This window comes from Lepidothrix coronata, unplaced genomic scaffold, assembly GCF_001604755.1.
Source record: "Lepidothrix coronata isolate B3197 unplaced genomic scaffold, Lepidothrix_coronata-1.0 Scaffold306, whole genome shotgun sequence".
Lineage (NCBI taxonomy): Eukaryota > Metazoa > Chordata > Aves > Passeriformes > Pipridae > Lepidothrix > Lepidothrix coronata.
Genome location: NW_016690486.1, coordinates 101822 through 126343, shown reverse-complemented (window position 1 = coordinate 126343; position 24522 = coordinate 101822). Strand labels below are relative to the sequence as shown.

The following is a 24522-nucleotide window of genomic DNA, read 5'->3' as shown; positions in this document are numbered from 1 at the left end:
GGGGCACTCTCAGCCAATGGCGACGGAGAAGGGAGGGACGGCAATGGTGGCGCCCGCGCTGGCTTCAAGGAGGGGGCGGGGCCGCGCCGCTGAGCGCCAAATTCAAAGGCTCCGCCATCTTGGAGCACCGGGCGCGAGTTGCCGGTGCCGGCGGGATCATGGCTCCGGGCCTGAGGGGTGAGGGGGCACGGGCGGGAGGTGCCGGGGCCGGCGGGATCATGGCTCCGGGCCTGAGGGGTGGGGGGGCATGGGCGCCCGGGAGGGGCTGAGGGATGTGCTCCCATCGCGGGAAGGGGGGCGGGGCGGAGCGGGGACTAGGGACGGCTGTGCCGTGCGAGGGCATTACCCATGTGTGAGAACCAGCGGGGCCAGATGCGGCCCTGCTGGGGGGGGCCCGGTGCCCCACGCGTGGCCCCGGGGGTTCCAATGTGGAGTGCCCGCGGGCAGTGCCCTGCCCTCGGGGATGTCGGGGTACCCGAGGGTCGTCCCTGTACCAGAATCACGGAATGTTCTGAGTTGGGAGGGACCCATAAGGATCATCGAGTTCGACTCCTATGTGTGTGTCCGACAGAACACCCCAAAAATCACACTGTGTGCCTCAGAGCGTTGTCCAAACGCTTCTTGAACTCGGGTTTGGTGCTGTGACCATTTCCCGGGGGAGCCTGTTCCATGAACAGCCACCCTCTGGGGGAAGAACCTTCTTCTGGTATCCAACCTAAACCTCCCCTGATACAACTTCAGGCCATTCCCGGGGCTATGCAAGTACTTATCGGTCTGATTTCAGTCTTAAAATGCACTGCTTTCCTTGATACCTTACGCGACTGAATAAAAACAACTGTTTTAGAAGCTAAAACATTTCTCTGATGTGAGTCAAAGCAGGTAGGCTCACATAGCAGCAGGATATTTAGGTAGTATGAATGTTAAAGAGAAGAGTAGTGCCTTTACACGTTTTTATTATTTCTACTTTTAAAGGAATCATACTGCAGTAAAACCTGTGCACTATTAGAGACTTTATAAAGTCTTTATTATTGGACTGTTTCTGAGGAATCATCTTTCATTGCATTTTACGCATTTTCAAATGTGGTTGTGTTACTTAGCTAATATTTTGACTTTATTTTATATGTATATAGTTTCACGTCAGATTCACCCTTAAGTAAAAAATAAGTCCTCCTATCTACCTATGGGGTAATATGTGCCATCTCCTTGAAATGTGAAGCTACATAAAATGAGGCTCATATCACAGAATCAATTAGGTTGGAAAAGACCTCTGAAATCACTGAGTCCAATCTGTGACCAAACACCACCATGTCAACTAGACCATGGCACTAAATACCACATCCAGCCTCTCCTTAAACATTTGCAGGGATGACGACTCCACCACCACCGTGGGCAATGCATTCCAGTATCTCATCACCCTTTCTGTAAAGAACTTATTCCTGATGTCCAACCTAAACCTCCCCTAGTGCAGTTTAAGACTGGGTCCTCTTGTCCTGTTGCTTGTTGCCTGGTAGAAAAGGCTGGCTACAACCTTTCAGGGAGTTGTAGAGAGTGACAGAGTTGTAGGGGGCCTCCTCTTCTCTAGTCTGAACAACCTCAGCTCCTTCAGATGCTCCTGATAGGACTTTTGCCCCAGATAATGTAGAGGAGAGCTTTATGTATTACAGAGTGATCAATATTACTTCATAATAGTAAAAGGAACACAGCTAGTCAGTTGTGCAGGTTTAGGATATTGAGGTTTAGCAGTCGTATCAGTAAAGCTATTTCATTTTGTAATGGTTTGTCTGCGTTAAGTTTGCAATCTTTAAAATACAGTGGAAGATATAATACTACTAGCATTTATGTTTCTAATTCTCCAAAACACTTGCAAAACCTTATATACATTAGCTTAAGAAACTACTCATTGCACATACACTGACAAGTTTGTGCAAGGACTGGAGCTTTCTCTACCTCTGTAACAACTGCAGTCTTTCTGCCAAAGGAAGATTGTTACCAAGTATTTTTGTGCAGTTCTGATTTGTGCATGACATTTATATTTATAAGGCTCTCTGTTTATCTCCCTCTGTACTACTTACAGTATTTGCTATTTAAGCAGGTTTTTTGAGCAATAATTTTATCTTGTTTAATTTGTGTGTGTGTTTCACTTTCCTTTTACAGGAGATTTACGTGACTCTGCAATATCTTCGTTGAACTCACCTAGGTAAAGTAGTATTGGCCAGTTCCCATATAAGAATAATCACACTGCACAAAAAGTGCAAACAAAATCTAGTATGACTTTGTGAAATAATTTAAAGCTTTTTATTTCAGTCTTTTGCTGCACAAGATTGTTGCCTTTCTCTCCTATCTTCCTTATAGGTTTAAAAAGAGTTTCTTGTAATAAAACTGTTGCTCTGAGGTGTTGGGTTCCTCTTGGAATGCTGCTGTTCAGTAAATTCTCATTTGTCAACAAACTCTGCAACTGGACTCCGAAATTTATCTGTAGAAATATTCCACTAGGAACTCTAATTTTGTGAGGAAGTCTTAAACCTTAACAAAAAACCAAAAAGCCCTCCTCTAAATACATGCTGTTTGTGCCACAACTCAGAATAATGTTATTCAATGAAAACATATTCGGGAAGTTAGTTTGGTGTGTCTTAAATCCAGTTAACATCTTCCCTTTCTCAGCTGCTGCTTGTGTTTTTAGCCCTTTCCTCGGCCACTCCCCGGCTGCATATGTCAGTCATGAAGACCCTTTCCCACTTTTAAAACTATTCTCTTCCTTTCTCTTTAATGTCTCAGAGTTTTTTTTTTTATTTTTTAACTTAACACGGAGTCTTTTTTCTCCGTGGTCTTTTTAGGCAGCACTTGTATACTGAAAGTAAAAATCAGTAGCAGTTATAACACCCTCCTGCTATAACTGCCTTTTGGGAAAGAATGAAGAAAGGTAAATCCAAGCTTGTTACCACTTCATGTAAAAATTTATAATTCTTTAATATTTTGTGGGTATATTGGTTTTATTCCAGAACTCCTCAAAGCTTTAATCTAAGTCGTGCCCAGTTACTTATTCAATCTACAGTTATCCCTTGATAAATGCTACAGTTATCCCTTGATAAATGCTACATTTATCCATTGATAAATGTGATGAAGGGTTAGGGACTTGCTATGCCTTATTTGACTCATTGATCAAGAATTGGTACTTCATTCCCTTCCTGCGAGGAGCAAAGAAAAACGCTAATAACTTTCCTGGTGGACTGTAGCATCAAGTGCTCCATTTGTCTATTAAAACTTTCAGTAGTAAGAAGGATGCTTGAAGCCCATAGTCTTAGAAACTAGTGAAACCTTCATTACAACACTGGTTTTATATATCTCAAGTTCGCTGTGAAATGTGTTCTTTTAGAGCTAAACTTACATGCAACAGCAATAAATTCCAGTAACTGCATGTTCTTTGTTTTTTAAATCTGCCACACTTTTACCTTTAATAAACCTTGTAGTGAATTGATGTTTAGCTAGAAATAGTATTTCAGGAGAGACCCTTGTATGACTTCACATGCGTAATCTGATTGTTGTGATTATATTTTATCAGACAGCTGATAGATGTATTTTGAAGCAATCTAATGCATAAAAATTCATTTAGTGTTGAAGGTGATGCTATCAAAGTTTTTGTGAGGGTGCGTCCCCCTTCAGACAGAACTGCATTAACCGATGGAGATCAAGGCTTGTGTTTATCTGTTCTTTCATCAAATACCATCCGCCTGCATTCGAAGCCTGAGCCAAAGATCTTCACTTTTGATTATGTTGCAAATATGGAAACGACACAGGTAATCACTTCCAGAATCTCGTATCTATTACAGTTTTTCCCCAAGTTTTGGCAACTCCTAATGCTAAGCCTTTCTGCAGATGTCGTGCCTTAGGTGTAATTTTTTGCAGTGGTCAGATTGGTAACACATTGTTATAGTACAGAAATGCTGCATGAAATTTTGCTCTTTAAATAATTTTGATGTGGGGTTTTTTTAATTGATAATTTCTTTGATTAAAGTTTGCATTAAAATTGAAGTTTACATTTGTAAATGTTACAGTAACACTATAGAAAATAAATGTGCCTGTTGAGACAAACATAAAAATAACTGGCAGTTAGTAGCTGACATTAAAGATGTGATTTGTATTTAAGGAACTTATGAGTTTATCTTCTGTTTGCTTCAGTTCTCTTAATTTCCTTTAATTTCTGTCAGAAAACCCAAACCAAACCTCCCAAAACCCTCACCTGCTGTAGGCTGTTATTTGTAGCTAGGCTCTTCTTGCAAGATGAGGCTAACAATTGTACAGGTTTGTTGAATGTGCAGTGACAAATGTTAGAAGTTAACTAGATTTGATAAGTGTCATCAGGCTCAGTTTTGACATACTGATGATATAAACTTCATAACCACTGGATCAAAATTAATATTGTATATTCAAAAGCTGTTACTCTGATGCTGAGTTGTTGTATTTTTCTTTCAGTTTATCAAGGAATACAGTTTTGTCAGAGGGAGTGATTTATGTGATGAGGACTTAGGATATGTTGTTTTGCTGTGATAACTCCAGGGGTCATTGTACATATCTAATGTTAAGGAATGCATCTGTTTTATACACTGTAAAGTTATGACACGGGAAACACTGATATAAAAGAGACCGAAACAAGTGGTGCCAAGTGCCTTCTCTCCCTTGTCCCCAGGAGTCCGTATTCTCAAGTGTGGCTAAAAATATTGTTGAATCTTGTATGAATGGCTACAATGGAACCATCTTTGCATAGTAAGTCATTTCATAGCAATTACAGTATTTCATTGCCTTTGCAACATTTGAGGAGATTGTGCTAATGAATAGTTGTGGTTTTAAGAGCCAGAGCCTGCTTAATGTTACAGTAAACTTTAGAAGTGCTTCCTTCTGTTGCACAACATAAGGAATGTTCTTGCAACATTGAATAGTACTTCTTACTCCTCCTCTGGAGGAATCTATTTGCAGGTGTTATGCTTCTAATACTTACAGCTCATAATGTGGATTGCAAACTCATTTCAATTTTACTATTATTTGTCTAAAAAGTAGTTTTATTGTACTATTAAAGAGAAAACTAGTTATTTTCAGTATATGCATAGTAAAATGGAATGAAAATTACTTTAGCTTGATATTTGGACAGCTCGGCTCTTTAGTGACTCTTAGCTGCCTGTGGGAAAATTCATTAATGATAGTTTTAACTTTCAGAATGTTTTCAAGGTAGAAATATATCTGTGACTAGGAGTATGAATATCCTTATATTAACTCAATATATTTTCATTTTGAAAACCGATGAAGCACTTTGGTCAAGAAATGCTGATTTACAGGGCTAATCAAATCAAAACTGTACTGGTTTTTAGCCTAGCACAGCTTTTGCAAAACTGTGAAGTCCACTTTGTTACAATAAACAAATGGGAAATGAAGTGAAATTGCCCTGAAGTTTCTTTAGCATAATTAGTAACTACACTAAAAAACCAAAAACAGCTCTAAAAGAAGAAATACTTCTAAGTCAAATGTAACCTTTTGTACACTACTAAGTGACACAAAACTCAAAAGATTGACCCAAAAATTAGTTAATTTATACATCTGAAAGCCTTCATTTTAGTGCTAAATTCCACTATTTAACTTTCTGAGAGAAATAAGGAAGAAAATGGTGGGTGGTGGGGAGACAAAAGGTGATTTATCCCAAGAAATTTCTTAGTAAAATTTGCTGTTCTACTTTTATACTTTTCCAGCTGACTGATTTCTCAACTTGCCTCTATGTCTCTTTACCTTCAGTTTAGAAGAATCTTTGTTTGTTTGTTTTGAGCTTTGAGTTTTCCTTAAAAGATGCAGATTAATGAAAAACTCAGAGCCAGAATAAAGCTTTATCTAACTTTTTTTTTTCCCTTTTGTTAGTGGCCAGACGGGGTCAGGAAAAACTTTTACTATGATGGGTAAGTGCACGAGAAGGATTAATCTTTCAGTGGCTTCTTAACTTTTTTATCTCGAGTTGAAATGTTGTATTGCTCAAACACCAGGGATAATTTACATTTTCGTGTTCTTGTAGATAACTCTAGGAAATGGTGTAGTGCTCAGTGCTTTATATCAAAAGAGTGAAGTACAGGTACTCTCCTAAATATTTTTGAAGATCTAGATTTTTTTTTTTGCTGTTTTTAACAGGAGAGAATTTTTTCAGTTAAATAAAACATTTTTAGTAAGTTTCCTCAAAATTATTATTCTGCTGGTTTCCATTTTTGACTGATATCCCTTGCATGTGTAGAAATATATTCTAGTATGCATAGACCCATGTTCTAGTATGGGTCTTCCATATTAAAATATGCTGAGATTCTCAAAATAACTGTTTGCTACCCAACTAGACATTTAAGGCCTCTCTGTGTGTGAAGGAATCCCCTTGTAATCCTATTCTTCATGTAGTGGTGATTTTAAATGCATCAATCATAGAATCACAGAATTATTTGGGTTGGAAAAGACCTCCACGTTCCAGTCCAACCTTCAACCAATTACCACTGTGTCAACTAGACCATAGCACCAAGTGCCATGTCCAGGTGTTTCTTGAACACCTATAGGGATTGTGACCCCACCACCTTCCAGGGCAGCCTGAGCCTCCCCTGGCACAACCTGGGGGCATCTCCTCTCATCCTGTCACTTGTTGCCTGGGGGAGGAGGCCAATCCCCACCAGGCCACAACCCCCTTTCACGTAGTTGTAGGGAGCAATAAGGTCATCCCTCAGCCTTCTTTTGTCCAGAATAAACAGTGTTGTGCTTGACATTAGAAAGTTATTGAAATAACTAAAACCATTTTGGCTGATATTTTTGAGGACTACATAGAAATTAAGTAAACACAGGGACAAATCCCCCCCCTCTTTCTCGTTCTTCAAATCAGTATTAAGTAGCTGTATTGGTATATCTGCACATCTGTGCATGTTTCCTATGGAAGCCCAAATAGCTGATGCTAGTTTAGACTTAAGTAGCCTATGGACAGGTAAAATAAGCCTTCATAAGCATTGTTTAGACTATATTTTACTTTGATTATGGAGTATTATCTTAGATCTTGAAAGTTGATTTTATTGCAGTTCTTCTGTAGTTTTGTCGTAAATTGATTGACTAAATGCGGTTGCTGAAATCTTCTGTAATGACATCTTGAAAAGGTGAACCATTACTCTTGAGGTAGTACTAATAATTATTTTTTTTAATTAAAAATCTCTTTAGGACCATCCGATTCTGACAATTTCACTCACAGTCTGAGAGGTGTAATTCCACGGAGCTTTGAATACTTATTTTTTCTAATTGAGCGGGAAAAAGAAAAGGTACATTTATTTTATACTTATTATTGCAGTGAAAGTAATGTCTCAAAGTAAAGATTAGCTAAGGCTGATAAACCGTGTATGCAGCCATTAAATTACTAAGATTATTGCCATCTTGCATCAAATTTGTTAATGAGAAACACTTGCATCTAGGAGTCTACCAAATTATAGTACAGTTTCTTCAGACACAAGTGTGCTTATATTTTGAGTCTAAAAGTGCAAGTAGGTTTCTGGATGTTGGCTGTCATCTGGGCAACAGAAATGTACAGTATACAGAATATATATGCAAACTAGTAGGTTTAGATACGTGTGAAAAGAGACTGGCTGCCATACAATGCCAGACTTAATAAAACCAATCTGTTTATAATGTAAATTACTGTGTTTTTTTCAGGCTGGCAGTGGAAAGAGTTTTCTCTGCAAATGCTCATTTATTGAAATCTACAATGAACAGATATTTGACTTGCTAGATTCTGCTTCAGCTGGACTCTTTCTCAGAGAACACATCAAGAAGGGAGTCTTTGTTGACGGTGCTGTTGAACAGGTGTTGTCATCTGCTGCTGAAGCATACCAGGTATTTTTTGTCACTTTTTAATGTTTGGATTATTTATCTTGATGTTTATTTGGTAAATATTCCTCTGATTAAAGCACATTTTTCTTTCCACAGTGTCTGTGATGCCTTCTTCCCCTATTTCCGTACTCTACAACACAGTGTAAAATAGCTGTTTCTAGGCAATGCTTCCTGACTATCCCACACCTGTAATAAATCATATACAGTTCTGGAGTTTGGAATATATGAATTGCAATTACAGTAACCCTTCCCTAGTGCTTACCCTACACATCTCCGAAATAGCAACAGAAAACTACATTTTCTGCTAATTGGACAGTGTGTGTTCCAGAATTGTCAGATTTATTTCTCCATGAATGATACACATATGCATACTAGTTATGTGACTTCAAATTTTTTTTTTTTTTTTCTTCGAGTACTGCTAACATACACCAGTATTGAATATGTTATGCTTTCAAACAGCAATGGTACTTTTGGAGGAAAGAAGTGAATAGTGTAATTAATACTTCTATTAATCTATATTTTTCACTTTTAAAATACTTCTATTGGAAAATAGTCAGAGTCCTTGTTCTTGAGATTTTTGAAAGCTGTTGCACTGAAATATGCCTACTACTGCTTATGTCACCTGTGTGTAAACTACAGTCTGAGAGACTTGATATTATCTGTTGTCTTTGTCATGCTCAGGTATTAACTACGGGCTGGAGAAACCGTCGTGTGGCATCGACCTCAATGAACAGAGAATCCTCAAGATCACATGCAGTTTTCACTATCACAGTGGAATCCATGGAGAAAAACAATGAGGTTGTTAACATTCGGTCTTCCCTGCTCAACCTGGTGGATTTGGCAGGATCCGAGAGACAGAAAGACACCCATGCAGAAGGGCTGAGGTTAAAGGTTAGTTCCGTAACATCTTTGCTACCTTCGTCTTTTCAAATGTACTGCCCTGTTCCATCCTCCAAATCCATTCACCTTTGTTCTCTTCGCTTTTTCATTTTTTAGGAAGCAGGTAACATAAATCGATCACTAAGTTGCCTGGGCCAAGTAATCACAGCACTTGTTGATGTGGGTAATGGAAAACAGAGACACATTTGTTACCGGGATTCCAAGCTCACTTTTCTGCTACGGGTAATATATATCTGGATTTTATGTGCTACTTAGAATGTAGAAAAAATATTTAGTTGGGTTTTTTTACTGTAAAAAGCTGAACTCAAGTACTTTATAGTTGCTTCAATATTGGGCAAGCAAAACAAAGCTTGAAAAATATCTTTTTAACCTAAACAGACTTCTAGTCAATTTATGGCTGTTAACTGAAGACAAATTTATTTATGCTTATAACCTCCTATTACATCTTTGCAGGTTTTAAAGAAAAATAAAATAAGCACACAGTTTCATCCCTATAATTCGGGAAATACTGTGTATCAAAACATCATATTTAGAGACGTGTTGAAACATTTGACATGCTTTCCAGAATTAGCCTATGTGTGCTTTAGTGTTGATCTGATGTTAAAGAGTTAGATAAATTTACAATTTCCTACCTGAGAGCCTATAGGCTTTTTTCCAGATGAACAGAAAACAAAGACAGAAGCAGTCAAAGATTTATGGACTCACCAAAATTCTGTGAAAAGTAATGAATATCTGTAATGTATTTTTGTATTATAGTACTAGTACATAATACAGTATTTGTATTACAGCAAAATATTGTGATCGCAGCAAAATTTCTCAATCATTCCATCCCAGTTCTACATAGATCTTAAATTCATGAAACTCTGAAGAATTATGTTCTTCCAATGCAACCCAAAATACATAGAAACTGGAAGAGAATTGCAACTGTTTGAGCTGCTACTTTAAGTGGTTATTTTTTTTAGGTGTCTGTACTGCAAAGAAATCCATAAACATGACCTTCTCTGTTAGAGAGAGAGAGAGAGAGAATGATGTCGAGGCTTGTAGACTATTCTGTAGCACTAGACTTTTAGTTTTAGGTATAACTGCTGCCTTCTCCAGAGATTTGAGAGCTACTTGTTTAACAGCACAGAAATATCCAGAGACGTGCATGTAGAATGGATAGGTTCATTTTATATCCTTGATCAAGAATCTGTTGATTTGTGATGTTGTTTGTTTGGCAATTGCCACCAGAAGGAAGATAGATTGGAACAATCTACAGGCTAGGTGATGTTCAAAGTAGTGCTAACAAAGTGAAATATCTACTTTATTCCCTGCATATTTTTCTATTTGTTTGGATTTTTTCCTCTCCTGCTCTTCAGATGTAAAAAGTATCTCAAATTGTTAAATAATACATTTAAATAATTGTTAAATAAAATTCCAATTTATTTGGAAACCCAAATAAAGTCTTTATTTACAGTCACATCCTTTATATCCACATTTGAAATAAAATCTGAGAAACTTCCCTAGCATGGATATTTGTTAAATGAAATTCTTTCTGCAATTTGTTCAAAATGATACACAGTTGCTCTTAGGTTAGAGCTCTTAGCTCTTGGTTTTCTGTTGTTACCAAAAACATGCATGTAAGACTAACTTCCTTGTTTTTAAATAGGATTCCCTTGGTGGTAATGCAAAAACGTGTATCATTGCAAATGTTCATCCAGGATCCAAGTGTTTTGGTGAAACTCTGTCCACTCTTAATTTTGCTCAGCGAGCAAAGTTGATTAAAAACAAGGTAAGAGAGTTACTCGATGTGTTTATTGGAGCAACAAGCAGTTTCTTGTCATTTAGCCTACATATCTGGAAGCAGGGTAGCTTCATTGAAATACTCCTGTGCTTTCACTAATTTAAATTGATTTAGCTTATTAGAAAGCACTAAGTTTGCTTTCTAATTTTTTTTAATGACCGATTATTTTTGAAAAGGGCTTGTTTGCTCTTGATTATGAAGAGAGGACAACATCTTGGAACTAGGTAATGGCTGACAATAGCATGTATTCATTGCTTGTTCTCAGAGCACTTAACTGGAAAAGTAAAAAGTACTGAAAATTAAAATTGTCATAAAAATTTTTGATTCAATGTTATTTCAGTTATCTAGTTTTATATATACGCTAGTACCCAAAATGTAATTTCTCATGGGTTTTGAAAGTATCTTGGCATTTAGCTGAAACTGTCTCTGATGTATACTGCTTTGTTGGTCAAAAAGCTCCAGACAAAATTCTGCAGAAAATATTAAATACTTTAATTCTATCCCAAGTGCTGCTTACTGGTTTCTTATTAAATGGAACACTGCTTTTCCCCTAAGTTTTTCTTTTCCTAAGATAGGAAGACTTCTCAGTAGCTTTGTTGCTTGGTGTTCTCTGAGTTTTATTCTGTAAGATTTTTATTTTTACCTTTTCCTAATTTTCTCATATTTATGAAAGGCTGTGGTAAATGAAGACACACAAGGAAATGTGAGCCAGCTGCAAGCTGAGGTCAAGAAGTTGAAAGAGCAGCTTGCTCAACTTACTTCAGTGCCATCTGTGCGCAGTATTTCTGTATCACAAGGTAAGAGCTGGGGGTGAGGAAGAGAGATTTTGCTACATCTATAGCCTGGAGGGTTGAGGCCTTCATTAAGTTTCTGAACAATTTATATTTTTGTGGGAACTGACTTACAGAGGTTGTATTTATCTACCTTACAACTTTTGATTGCAAGGTAGTAAGTGTTGTCTTGTAACTTCTCCTGTGTTCCTGAGTGAACTCTGTCTTGACCTTGCCAAGTAATACAAGATACAGCAATAGAAGTTACTACAGAAGTTAGAAAGCTTTGTCTAACATAAAGCATCTGTGGTTGAGGTTTCCTAAGGAAAAAGTACTTCTTTGCTTGCATACACGTTTAACCAGTAAAAACAAGTCAGTAATGATGTAAGACACTGCATCACTGTTCATAAATATACGAATATTGACAGAGGGAGGGCTCAACGTTTAGACCTGCCGTAGAGTTCTGAGGGAAAGCAAGTGATGGTGCTTAAACACTGAGGAGGAGTTTTGCGCAAAACTTAATGTATCAGAGCTGTGTTTGTTCTATGCATTTAAATTATGTTTGTAATAGTTGATCACACAAATATAAAATCTGCTTGCTAGATACTCTAAAAACATGATGTCATTTTAAAATATATTAAATTACAATGGGGTAGTTATTATGCACCTAGATACTGTGGTGATTAGTATTCCATAAATAAGTAGTCCTGTCTGTGTGAGGATATTCAGAAAAGCTATTTCAAATTAATTTCTAAGTGGATTATTAAACCCTTTAAATCCCTTGTGTGGACACTTTCCTTCCAGAGTAAGCCATTAATTGTCCGTATAATTCATGCTTATTTTCCTGAATTTCCTTCTCATAAACCAGTCAGTCCACTTTTAATATGTACAAACAGTACTAATAATGCTAATAATGGCTTAGTGTTATCAAATTAATTTCAGAGGGATTTTGCATTTTATAGATATACTTAGCTGAATGGACTGATTCTTTCATTTTAATAAAAGTTCATTGCAAAGCCATTCAATGCTTGCACAACTTTGTTAATTATACAATTATGTATATTAGCTCTGTTCTTTATCAGCACTTGCAGGTGACTAGGAATTACTGTCTACACAGTAGACTCTGGATATGGCATGTGATATTTGTAGAGGAATTACACTGTTCGAAGAATTCATTTAAATGTTCTTTTCAGAATTGTCATTTTATATATGCAGCAAAACCGGGTTAACTAGTATTTTAATAAATATGGCATTTGTTTCTTTGACTTCCCCTACAGATGCTGTTGAAAAAGGGAAGAACAACATAAATTACATGAACAATTTTATTGAAGCAATGTTGTTCTGGGAGAAATCAGAAGGTGAAAAGAAGGTAATATTTCAGCACTAATATTTCTAAGTGCATTCAGGGTACTCTCTGGTGAGAGACCAGTGAGCATATTGAAACTGACTCTCTTAATGATTTTCTTTGGGTTTGAATAAAAATACTCTGTCCAAAGCTAACAAGGTTTAGTAACAAGGGAACTTAGTCAAACGACATTTAAGATAAAATCTGTAGTGCTCAGGAGGACTACAAAGATGTTATGAGGTTATGGAGGGAGAAAACTAGTAAGGCCAAAGCCCAAGTTGAACTTAATCTGGCTACTGCCATAAAATGCTTCTATAAATACATTAGCAACAAAAGGAGGGCTAAAGAGAAACTCCATCCATTATTGGATGCAGGGGGAAACATAGTGACAAAGGCTGAGGAAAAGGTTGACGTACTTAATGCCACCTTTGCCTCAGTCTTTAACAGAACCAGAACAGTTGTTCTCCAGGTACCCAGCCACCTGAGCTGGAAGACAGGGATGGGAAGCAGAATGAAACCCCCATAATCCAAGGGGTAATGGTCAGCATTCTGCTACATCACTTAGACACACACAAGTCTGGATATTTGGAAAAAATTCTTCCCTGAAAGGGTTGTCAAGCATTAGAACAGGCTACCCAGGGAAATGGTTGAGTCGCCATCCCTGAAGGTATTTAAAAGACATGAAGATGTGGCACTTAGGGATGTGGTTTGGCTGTGGACTTGGTTAGAGCTGGGTTCGCAGTTGGACTTGATGATCATAAAGGTCTTTTCCAACCAAATGATTCTATGCTTCTATTCTGTCTTTCAAATTCCAGCAAGTCATAGGATAGCTTTCATAGTATGTTCAGTTTTAGGGCGTTGTTTATTGGATTTTCTAATAAGAAAAAATTGAATTGAACAACAAACTTCTATTTCACTTAATTTTGATTGTGCTTTTTAGTATTTGGGTCCACAGTGTGTTTTTTGAAGCAAACCTCTCAGTCATCCTCATTTTACTGTGCTTCGGTCATGGTGTAATACTGAAACAGCCAAAATGGATTTTATTTTTCTTTTTTTTTTAAAGAAAATTAACTGATATAGGCACTCTACTGGTCTGTATCTGATGTGCTTAACGGAATACTTAGTCTACCCAATCATATTGGAATTTCTAAGTACAATTTTTGCAATGTGTGTGACTTGGGTTCTTAGTATGAGCTTTGCTCTCTTATGAATCTGCTGCAAATGACAGTCTGTGTATTCACATAATTACTGCTAACTGAGTTTTGCATTATTTGTCTGCCTGTGCATATGTATGTGATATGTGCACCTTAGAAATTCACCTAGTGTAACTGCTGTTTTCCCACTAATCTGTATATGTACTTTCTAAGAATTTATTAGAAAAAGTTGCTCAGCTAGAAGATCTGTGTGCCAAGAAGGAAAAATTTGTTCAGTCCAATAAAATGATAGTTAAATTCCGAGAAGACCATATTGTTCGCTTGGAGAGATTACATAAAGAGGCTGGTGGAATTTTATTGCCAAAAGAGCAAAATGATCTCCTTAGTGACTTGAGGGAGGAAGTGCAGACACTCAGAGAACAGGTAAGTCTTTGGTTTTTCTTTTCTAGAACCATTTTCTTTTGTGAGAATAGCTTGTGTAATGGAATTCTGTGGTGAGTGGATAGTCTTTTTAGGAAAGAAAAGGATTGGGTGGTGGCTTCCTTTAACTCCAAGCATCTCAAATGTATGGAGTTTCCCTACAAAGGGACAATGGGTGGGTTTAGAGCTTGTGAGTTTGCATAAGAGGAGAGGTGATGTAAGGGTGATGTTATGCTTGGGAGCTGGCCACAGGCCACCTTTTCTGGGTTAGGTAGAGGACTAAATATCCTTTCAGCAACTCATAGAAATGACAAATCCTCATTCTTATAGGAGGCTTTAAGCTATATGACATTTGTTGAAAAGGGAAGACAGCAGGATGCAAGTAATGCAGCAGGTTTCTGAAGGATAATAACACAGATGCCAGATGGACAAATAAGGGGTGATGTGGTCCTGGAGTTGTTTGAAGAAGGCAAATAGCAAAGTACATACCTAAGGCTTCAGGAGAGAAAGCTTCAGGTTATTCAGGTATCTGGCAGGTGTGGTTTCATTTGTGAGGCAGTTTTGAACAACAGAAAAGCTCAAGAGAGAAGGCAAGTTCTTGAAAAAACAATTTCCTTCAAGCACAAGTAGGAAAAAGGAATAAATGTCTTGAAAAAATAGCATGAATCCATAGCTCATAACTGAGCTTTGTGGTAAAGGGATGGGATGGGGAGATGCAGAAGTCAGGACGGTCCTTTAATGTTATAGAAACATTACTATGGCATGCAAGGCCAGTGTTAAGAAAGCCAAACCTAAAAAAGGATGTCAAGAGCAGCAAGGAAAGCCTCTACTGCTTTATTACTAGTGGAAGAGTAAACACATAAGATGTAAGCTCACTGTCTTGTTTTGAGAGTAGATTCCAAGGCAGTAAGAAAACAAACAAAAAAAGAGGGCAGTTTTAACTACTGTTGGGAATACCATTTTTCCTCTTCCATTACAATTTAATGCTTATTAAAGGTACTAGAGTAACAGCTAGGAAGGTATAGCATTGTCTGAAAAAAATGTTGAATAAAATATTGCTTATATTCACAGATGGAACAACACCCACGAATTGCAAAGTATGCCATGGAGAACCATAACCTCAGAGAGGAGAATAAAAAACTTCGTTCTTTACAGTCAGTTAAAAAGGCTGAGGAAATTGATGCTCAGACCATCACAGAGCTAGAAAAAGCTTTTTTGGAAGCTTCAGCCAAAGAGAAAAATACTGGAGGTAAAAATACGCTAATTTTTTTCAGCTAAGTTACGTTTACTACCATATTTCTATTGTGTGCTGCATAGTGTTGAAAATTACTGTCGATGTACTTTTGCCTTCTTCAAAGTGATATGTGAAGACTGATAAAACAAGTTTACTTCATTTTATTCATAGTGGCCTTCAAGCAATAGGGAATTTGGATTTGCATCTTGTGAACACCATTTATAATTTCATTTTGTGTTCCTTAGTTGTCACGAAGACTGCAGTAATATTAATTAGTCTATTGGTTTTCATGTGGACTGCTGCTAATACCTGTTTTCGTCAATTTAATTGCTGCTGTGCTGTTCAAAAGCCCTAATGCTTTCATTTTAGTAAAACTTAAAATATTGGAGCTACTCTGTGATTTCAGAGGGTATATGTTTGTTCTTTAGGTCATCGTTTATATTCCACCACCATATCAGCAGAAGGCAACTCTCTGGCATCTGTTGAAAGGCTGAAAGCACGCCTGCTACAGACTCAAACTGAACTGGCAAGTTCAAAGCAAGAATATGAAGAATTTAAAGAGCTAACCAAGTGAGACAAAACAGTATAGAATTGTCTGTAATTAAATGTCTTTAAGTAATTATTTATATTGCTTTTTAAAAGTTAATCTCGAATCCTGAACGTACAGTCTAAATTTGTTCTTTGCAAAGAGAGGGCCAGGTTAAGAGCAATGCCATGCACACAGAATGTGTTCCTGGTGAACATAGTTCCTCCCAGACTAGGGAACAACCATGATTCAATCTGAAGGCATGGCTGCACTGTTGCAGATTTCTTTGTCTTTTCCAAAGCCACTCTTTGTACTAAGATGCAAAAAAAAAAAAGTGCTTCACAACACGCAGGAGATTGGACATACCCTGAAATTCTGATAGTCACCACCTGCTTAACAACACAGGGAGAGTTTGGCTTAGTTTCTACATTGAGCAAGTATTTTTTAATAATTGAATTATTACAGATGAAAGCAGTGACAAGAACTAAGAGTTGATGGGGTTGAGTTTTTAATATAACCACTTTAAGAATGCAGGTTTGAGTCACCATACATGTAGAATCCAAGTACCCCAGAAAATTTTGGCTAACCTCTCAGTTAATGTTTTTGTCTCTGCTTCAAAGATTTTTTTTAAGAAGGCAAAAATACCACTGTCTTGAAACTTGTTATTGGAACAGAGATTTAATTCGAATTAGCCCGAAGACATGGTGTCAGTAGTACATTTATGTCTGTTTGCTTTGATATCTAACCATGAGATAAAGGTCTACTTTGTCCTTACTAATGTAGTAAAGAATTTCCTGTCATTGTTCTTCTTGAGGGCAGCACAAGATAATGTGAAAGGCCTGACTAATACCTTTAGTGTACATATATTCATATGCAAGTGACTAAAACATGACTTTGACTTGATTAACCCCATTTCTGAAAAATTCGGGTCTTATTACTGGAGATACAAGAAAAACCATTGCATTTCCAGCAAATGTAATGCAAACTTGGAAAGCAAAAGGGACCTGATATTTTTTTATATGTATTAATTTTTAGCTTGAACCTAACATTGTTGCTTTTTATTGATTTTAGTGAATCTAGAGTGTAATTTGAAAAGCATCAAGCACAAGATGGTTCCATTTTTGCCTCCCCACTTTTTTTTTGCAAAGTAGCTTTTAATGTTCTTTTTGCTTACTCAGACAATTGTACAAATCTGTATTTTTATTCTTAGATTTCCGTGTAGCAAATCCTATGAAATTCATAAATAATAACGTTACAACCTACTGAGGTTATCAATTCAACAGTCCCATCAATTGTCCCGTATGATTAATTACAATGGTCTGTTTATATCTTCATATATTAATTACTTTATTTTCCTGACCATTAAATATATTCCTATTTTTATGTATTTCACGTTTTGTGCATGTCTTGCTTTCTTGATAGTATTATGCATTTTATTATCAACTACTGACATTTTCATAGTGTTCAGTCAAACAGCAATGTGTTTTTAAGCCTATGGAGTCACTAAATTACACTAAATTTTGAACTTGTTTCCAGTTTCAGAGTAACTGGATGCTTAATTTTACATGCAGGTGTAACTATATGCTGTAAGTGTACAAGCTGAGTATAGTAACAATTCACAAAAATCAATGTATGCTTATTTTTCTGCTGTCTAATAGCAGTTAGAACTAAACTTACGGAACTCTGTTCCATAAGTTTTGTTGCAGATGCCAAAAACATGAGGGAAAGTGATAGAACTGCCAAAAGATGAAATAGCATGTTTCCATTTGTCTGTAGACTTTGACCCTACCATTATGTCACTAATGCACAACTATCACAGTAACAGCATGTAACTCTGCAAAATACCTAATGAAAAGTATTCCTAAATTTCTGCTCAACTGTTGGATTTCAGTTAAAGTACTCTCGGAGGGCAAAATAATCTTAACAGAGCAGCATTTCCCCAAAAAAAAGGAAGTCTTTAAAGGATTTTCTTTAATCCTGGCAAGCTCCAGTTCAGACTTCTCATATAACTGGATAACATTTTTAAAGCTGAAAACCATATTGGTATGGGTGATATCACTTTCTCATAAAAGGAACTGCAGAGCTCTCAGCTTATTTCTTACCGTGTAATGGATTTTTTTCTGACATGTTTAGTTATCCATCTGCTTGCTTCATTATGCAAGCACAAATAAGCTTCTTAGCTTTTTAATTTTCTATACATTATTTTTACTTTTTAATACAGAAGTGATGACTTTCTTCTCAAAATAGCGCATTTCAATGTTTGGGCAAGAGTTCAACTGCAGTTTGCTTATTGGCAATGCTGCAACGTATTCTTGCTGATGGAAGAGCATACTGCTGGAATAGTTTTGACAGTAGTAAAATACTTCCTAAACAGGAAGAAGCATATGGAACTGGAATCAGAGCTTCAATCCCTTCGCAAAGCAAACCAACATCTTGAAAACATTCTGGAGGCAACCAAAGCACACAAGCGCCGAGAAGTGTCTCAGTTGCAAAAGCTGCACAGAGAAAGCCTTAAGGTATGAGAATAAGTTTATTTAAAGCCGTACATACTTACTCCTAAGTTTTATGAGAATACAGACAGTCATTTGTATGATCCCTTAACCTAACTAGTGTTCTGGAGAGTTCTCCATATGCAATAAACCAAATAGGCTACTTGTTGTTCTGAAGTGTTGGCTGAATGACTTGCTGCTGTAATCAGATGACAAATCTGAAAAAGTGGTAGTGGTTTAGAACTAAGCACTTTGAGCATTTTATTTCATTATTCTGCTTATAGAATTATGAAGTACAATACCACACAAAGGCTTGATTTCATTTTATAGTTAACGTAAAGACTTCTTTGTAATCTTTATAACAGAACATAACCACTCCAACTAAAGCTTACCAGCTAAGGTCTCGTCTAGTGCCACGAATAAGCCCAGATTATAATTCTGAAGATTTTCAGTGTTCTGAAGAGATGCTGGATGACATTCTGAAAGAGCCAGTTCCTCCAGAGATGAGTGAACAAGCATATGAGGCCATTGCTGAGGAGCTCAAAGTGGCACAGGTGATTGTTCTGAATAAAAACTGAAGTGTCTGTATGTGTAACTTTATAAGAGGGTGGGCTTTGGCATGAAATACTTCCCCCTGACCAAATATATTTTAATTTGCACGGGAAACTGAAGCACTTCATGAATACTTAATATGAAACAGTTCTCTAATTATACATTGTATGTGAAAGAGGATTTACAACAAAATACTGAAAGGGATTTGAGAGTTGAATATCCTAAGTAGTTTAAGACATACACGGCATTTGTACTTTTACTTTTTTAACCTGATAATTTATCCCTGAGGAGTCCCCGTTATAAGTCCCTGTGACAGTTACATTTGGAACAATATACAAGCTTAATATATAATACAGCATTATTTTAAGAAACCTGCCACATAATGCTTGTCCACCATTAATATTAATTGCCTTGTAACGGGCAGTCTTGTCACGTAGAAGAGCTCTATAGAGTTATCTGAACTACTCTCTAGAAGCTGGAAATAAGTTCAGTGCATGTGAACCCCTGGCACAATAGGCAAACCCTCTCTTTGATTCTTACTATAGTGCAGAGAACCTCTAAGAAATTTAGCTACTGTATATTTTGAATAATTTTCTTTTTAAAGCCTTATTTCTCCAAGATAAACACGTGTCTGAAAAGTAATTGTTTACAGGATTCAGTCCTTGTATTCCCTGATGGATTTTCCTGTGTTTTGGCAGTTCAGTTAGAAATAGGAGAAATCAGCTACTTCAGATACCAGTTTATTTTTTGAGTGTTCTGTTTTCTGTTGGTTCAGGTCATAAATATAGAAACTTGTTGACATTTTTATATTTAATATGCACAGACTGCCATATGGCATGTGAGAATAAGTGGAAGATGGGTGCTCTAAATTTAAGTGTCTGTTGTGTCACAGGAGCAACTGAGCACAATGCAGACAAAGCTGGATGAAGAGGAAAGCAAGAATATAAAACTCCAGCAGCATATTAATAAACTCGAGCATCATTCTACACAAATACAGGAGGTAAGAGAACAATTCAGGGCTCATTTAACAATATAATACAGTCATGCTGCTGTGTTGTCTACTGAGGTCTTGCAATGTTACTTGCATTTTGACTTTTGAAAAATTTACATAGCATCATGGCTCAAGGCTGTGCAGGAAGGCAAGGACTTAAAATCACGGAATAGTTTGGGTTGATTCAAAGGCCACCTAATCCAACCCCCCTGGAGTTGGAGTGAGCAGAGAACATTCATTTAACATAACACTGCAAGTCTGAGTTTGGTTTTAAATTATGTGATTCTGGACCTGCTTGATCTTAAATATAAGCAAATAGACCCTATTGTGGTTGGGTTTGGCCAACTCGATGATTTCTGGGAAACAACATTAGTAACAAGGAAATTTTAAACTTTGGAAGCTGAAAATGTTATTTGTCTCAATTGGAACTATCTATCAAATATTTATAAGTCCTGCTTAATCGCTGGGGTTGATGATAGAAAAGGAAATTAGGTCTCTATTCTTTCCCGCTCAGTCTCACTTGTGATAGCTCTGTTCTGAGAAGATCTCACCTCCTAAGATGTGGGTTGCTTTTAAATGAAATTTTTAGATAAGGTAATATCTTCAGTTATATAAATTATTTTTTTCCTTGGACTTGTATTGGTTTTCAGAGTCACTAATTTTAAAGAAAAATGTGCTCTGCATTCATAGTCAGATGATGAAATGCTTTAATACAGTATTACGTTATTGTTACAGCTGTGACTTAGCCACTCCTACACTTCCTTCTATTTAAAAATTTTACTTCTCTTCTCAAGCTTCTTTCATCCGAAAGGAATGACTGGAGTAAAGAGCGCCAGGAGCTCCTCGAACAGATAAAATCACTTGAAAAGCAATTTCAAGACAGTCAAAGCAAGGCTGATAGTAAGTCTATGAAATACTGAAATTTCATAAAAACTTTTAAGGTGTCTTACTGTTTTGAATCAACAATAGCACATGCTGAGTAACTATTTGGGTTGTTAGGCATACTGGTTTGATTTTTTTTTTTTTTAAAGAAAACAATCTTTGATACTTGCAGAATATCTTCGTTTAATCTTGCACAGTACTCAATATTCAAAATGGCTCTCTTTAGTCTGAATGGGAAGGAGGTACAGGATATAGTATTTAAAAAGAAAATATTAAATAAGATAAAGGAAAAATCCTCTATTAGTCTATGGAAATGCAGTGGTATTGTCTGGAATGTTTTTGATAACCCTTTACTTCTTAAACTCGATGTTTCATTGACCTTTTTCATTCACAAAGCCTTTTTGTGTGTGACTTTCAAGGTTAGTTCCACTGAAAAAGCGCAGTTTTGTAAGACTTTCCCAGCAGGTTCTGTAACATTATATGTCATATATCTAGCACAGTTTTCCAAATAACATGAAAATTATTTGGGATTTTTTTGACAGTATTGAAAAGTGAAGTCCATGACTTGCGCATTGTCCTGCAGTCTGCAGACAAGGAGCTGTCTGCTCTAAAATTGGAATATAATGCCTTTAGGGAAAAACAAGAGAAAGAAATGAGTCAGCTTTCTGGTAGACATATGGATGTACAGTTCCAGCTGGACAGTGTGAGGTATGTTGGCAGTTTGGTAAAATACCTTAACATCCTTTCTGGATGCATACAGTGATTTAGTCCTTCTCTCCTGCATCTGAACTTGCACTTTACCTGCTTCTTTAAAGTTGTTTTGTGTTTGTTTATGTCTTATGTCCTTTGCTTATTTTTTCTTTTTGCTCAGTTCTTCTATGCCTATTTCAGAGTCATGATGGGGGGGAACCATGCTGAAATTAGCAGAAAGAAATGAAGTGAGGCTGCCTTAATTTTGCCTTACTTTAGCATTTTCCCATTAAGTAGGATATACCTATAAGCTCATTGCTCTCCAAAAGTTAAGTGGCTGAAGAGACAGAGTTTGTCAGTCTGATCACATGAATTAGATGACATAATGATGCTGCTCTAAAAATACAAGCAGAAAGAAATTCATAAAAAACAACTGAAGTTTGATTATTGAAACCAGAAAAGCTAATTACCTTCTCTGCAATAATGGCCATTATTATTGGGAGATGAGGTTTTGAATCATTAGCATGACTTGGTTTTGTTGGCTTCTGTTGTTGGGGTTTGTTCATTTTGTTGTGCTTTGGCTTTCTGTTGCTTTGGGGTTTTTTTCCTGGAAAGCTTAGCTATGTTTTGCATTACAGTAGGTCACGTCTTAGCTGCAGTAATTTTTTGAGTATGCATTGTGAGACCAGGAACTGGGAATTGAAACTAAATGCCACGGTTTCATTGATGCCTTCTGTGTTAGCAGAAATACTGACTATGTAGAGGGTATTCTTTCTATAGGCCCTCCTTTAGTAACATGATTCATAACACTTGTCTAGCAGTTCTTTTACCCCTCTTTACTTTTCACTTTTGTGAAAAACCAAATGAAGTAAATTTTCAGTGCAACAATTTAGAGAAAAATAACTCAAACTTGTCCAGAATATATAAAGATTTTAAATGGGATAGATGATCTGAATATCAGCTAAGCAGATGTTGATACTGAGGATCCTTCTATCAAAGCCTTTTGTCCAGCAACTGCCTAAAACAAAAAAAGATATTTTTTTTTAATGGTGAACTCCATTATCAAGACACAGGGACTGAAATTTCAGTAGGATTTTGTAAGAAGTAATTTATTTCTCGGGATCAGAAAAAGTCCACTGCCTTCTCTGCCAGTGCCACTTCAATCTCCCATGGCCTTCAGAAATTTGGTGATTCTGAGTTTAAAAGAGACCATTTACATCAGTCACTCCTTTCTAAAATAACTTACTCTGTATATTATTTGAAGATTTTAAAGTACAAGTGATTGGAGTATTTTTATAATGACACAAACCTTATCAGAGTTTTTATTTGTTTTTTTTTAATAAAGGCTAGAACATGAAAAGATTCTTGAAGAAAAAGCAAGTCTGCAGGATGACTATGACAATTTGCAGGAAGTAACTAAGTTTGAGACGGATCAACTGAAGCAACAACTTGAGGACAGAAAACAAGAAGCAGAAGCAATGAAAACTGAGCTTTGTGTAAGACAGTTGAGGGTTTCAAAGGAGTTTATTATACCATATCCACATTGTTTAACTCCTGTTTAATTCAATTGTATCATTAATAATAGATTCCACAGTAATAATAGGTTTCTTGGTGCTTTCATTTGGAAGATGTACCCAAAACCTTTTTCCAAACTTGGTGCAAGATTTTTGCAACCACAGGCTACAAGAAATATCCAATAGCATCGTGAAGTAGTAAGGTTTTGGACTGAAGAAATTGCCCTGGAAATGTTGAGGGAGATGGGTTAATTAGTAAAGGAATAAGAAACTTCTTTGGAAAAGAATCCTGACATTGAAATGCTGAGATGACCTTTCATCTCAGTGCTAACCAGGACTAGCCTACTTATTCTATCTTTACAAAGCAGTTTCTTAAAAATTTTCATAGTGGATGTGATCTTGTTAAAATGATCTATGGCTTGTGGTGGATCACTGTCCTGCAATTTAGTTGATGCTGTCCTTGAAAGCCTGTCAGACTGCAGTGACTGCAAAACAGCAATAAGGTTGCTCAAGGGCTTTTGCAAATGATTTTGCCTGCTTCTCACAGTGTACATACACTGTGCCTGCTCAGGAAGCTTGATATGTTTTCCTTTTTTAGTGTTTAAAGGAATGCTGACAGACTGAAAATTATTGATATAAATTCCTTATCATTTTATATTCTGAACAAACTTGGAATTTGAAAAATGCACCTAAATTAATCTACAATTGAAAATTCTAATTTCTGCCTTCACAGCCTTGGATATTGAGGAACATCATAGCTATATGAAATTATTATCAATGACAGGTGAAAAGAACTAATTACCTAATAGGAATAAGAGTTTACTTTTGAACTTGACCAGAACAAAGCTAAGGATCTTTCTGTTTCAAATTAAGGTATGGCAGGGAGGCAGGTTTCAATCATCTTAAGAATGTGTTTAGATTTTTATTTTGTTTTGGATTATTCTAAAGACCTTCTATTGTAACTTCTTATAGCAACATATATTTGCTATTCTAGAACCTTTTTCACCTTCTGAAAGCAGAAAAAGAACATAATGAAAAACTAACATTGCAATTACAAGAAGACAAAGAAAACAATTCAAAGTAAGTTTTAATTAGTAGTGGGGTTTATTTTCATTTGACCGCATTGTTTTTGTCCCATGCTATGTTTTGTATTCAGATGAGGATCCTGTTTGTAGAGGTGTTTTTCCCCAGGTGGTTGACAATAATTACATAACAGGCTTTTTTATTTTATCCAAATTAGAACGGCACTTCATTTTAATGTGTTCAATTAACATGACAAAAGTAATTTCATTGCAAGTATAGATCTTCATGTCAAAAATAAAAGTCCACCTCTGACAGCAGTGTAACTAAACTATTGGTCTTTCGTATAGCACTGAGAAGGTGATTACTGAAGAACT

At 36.6% G+C, this 24522-nt stretch overlaps 1 protein-coding gene across 3 annotated transcripts in view; it reads left to right on the top strand.

Annotated features, from left to right (window-relative positions):
- The first annotated feature begins 82 nt into the window (after nt 1-82).
- Nucleotides 83-24522, top strand: part of KIF15 (kinesin family member 15) — a 37277-nt gene continuing 12837 nt past the window's right edge. For 2 of the 3 annotated variants that reach the window (XR_001878449.1, XM_017837602.1), the window contains exons 1-22: nt 83-177; nt 2155-2197; nt 3611-3794; nt 4685-4761; nt 5899-5936; nt 7213-7310; nt 7699-7878; nt 8557-8766; nt 8872-8997; nt 10424-10546; nt 11232-11355; nt 12606-12697; nt 14041-14250; nt 15319-15496; nt 15910-16051; nt 18382-18523; nt 18862-19050; nt 19941-20048; nt 20834-20939; nt 21464-21629; nt 22957-23107; nt 24120-24205. Coding sequence is in view for 2 of the 3 variants with exons in the window: in XM_017837602.1 (XP_017693091.1) it covers nt 159-177; nt 2155-2197; nt 3611-3794; nt 4685-4761; nt 5899-5936; nt 7213-7310; nt 7699-7878; nt 8557-8766; nt 8872-8997; nt 10424-10546; nt 11232-11355; nt 12606-12697; nt 14041-14250; nt 15319-15496; nt 15910-16051; nt 18382-18523; nt 18862-19050; nt 19941-20048; nt 20834-20939; nt 21464-21629; nt 22957-23107; nt 24120-24205 (2792 nt within the window). In the remaining variant the exon portion in view is untranslated. Of the gene's footprint in view, nt 178-206; nt 238-2154; nt 2198-3610; nt 3795-4684; nt 4762-5898; nt 5937-7212; nt 7311-7698; nt 7879-8556; nt 8767-8871; nt 8998-10423; nt 10547-11231; nt 11356-12605; nt 12698-14040; nt 14251-15318; nt 15497-15909; nt 16052-18381; nt 18524-18861; nt 19051-19940; nt 20049-20833; nt 20940-21463; nt 21630-22956; nt 23108-24119; nt 24206-24522 lie in introns of those variants that run through there. The other variant, XM_017837603.1, reaches the window with a different exon arrangement.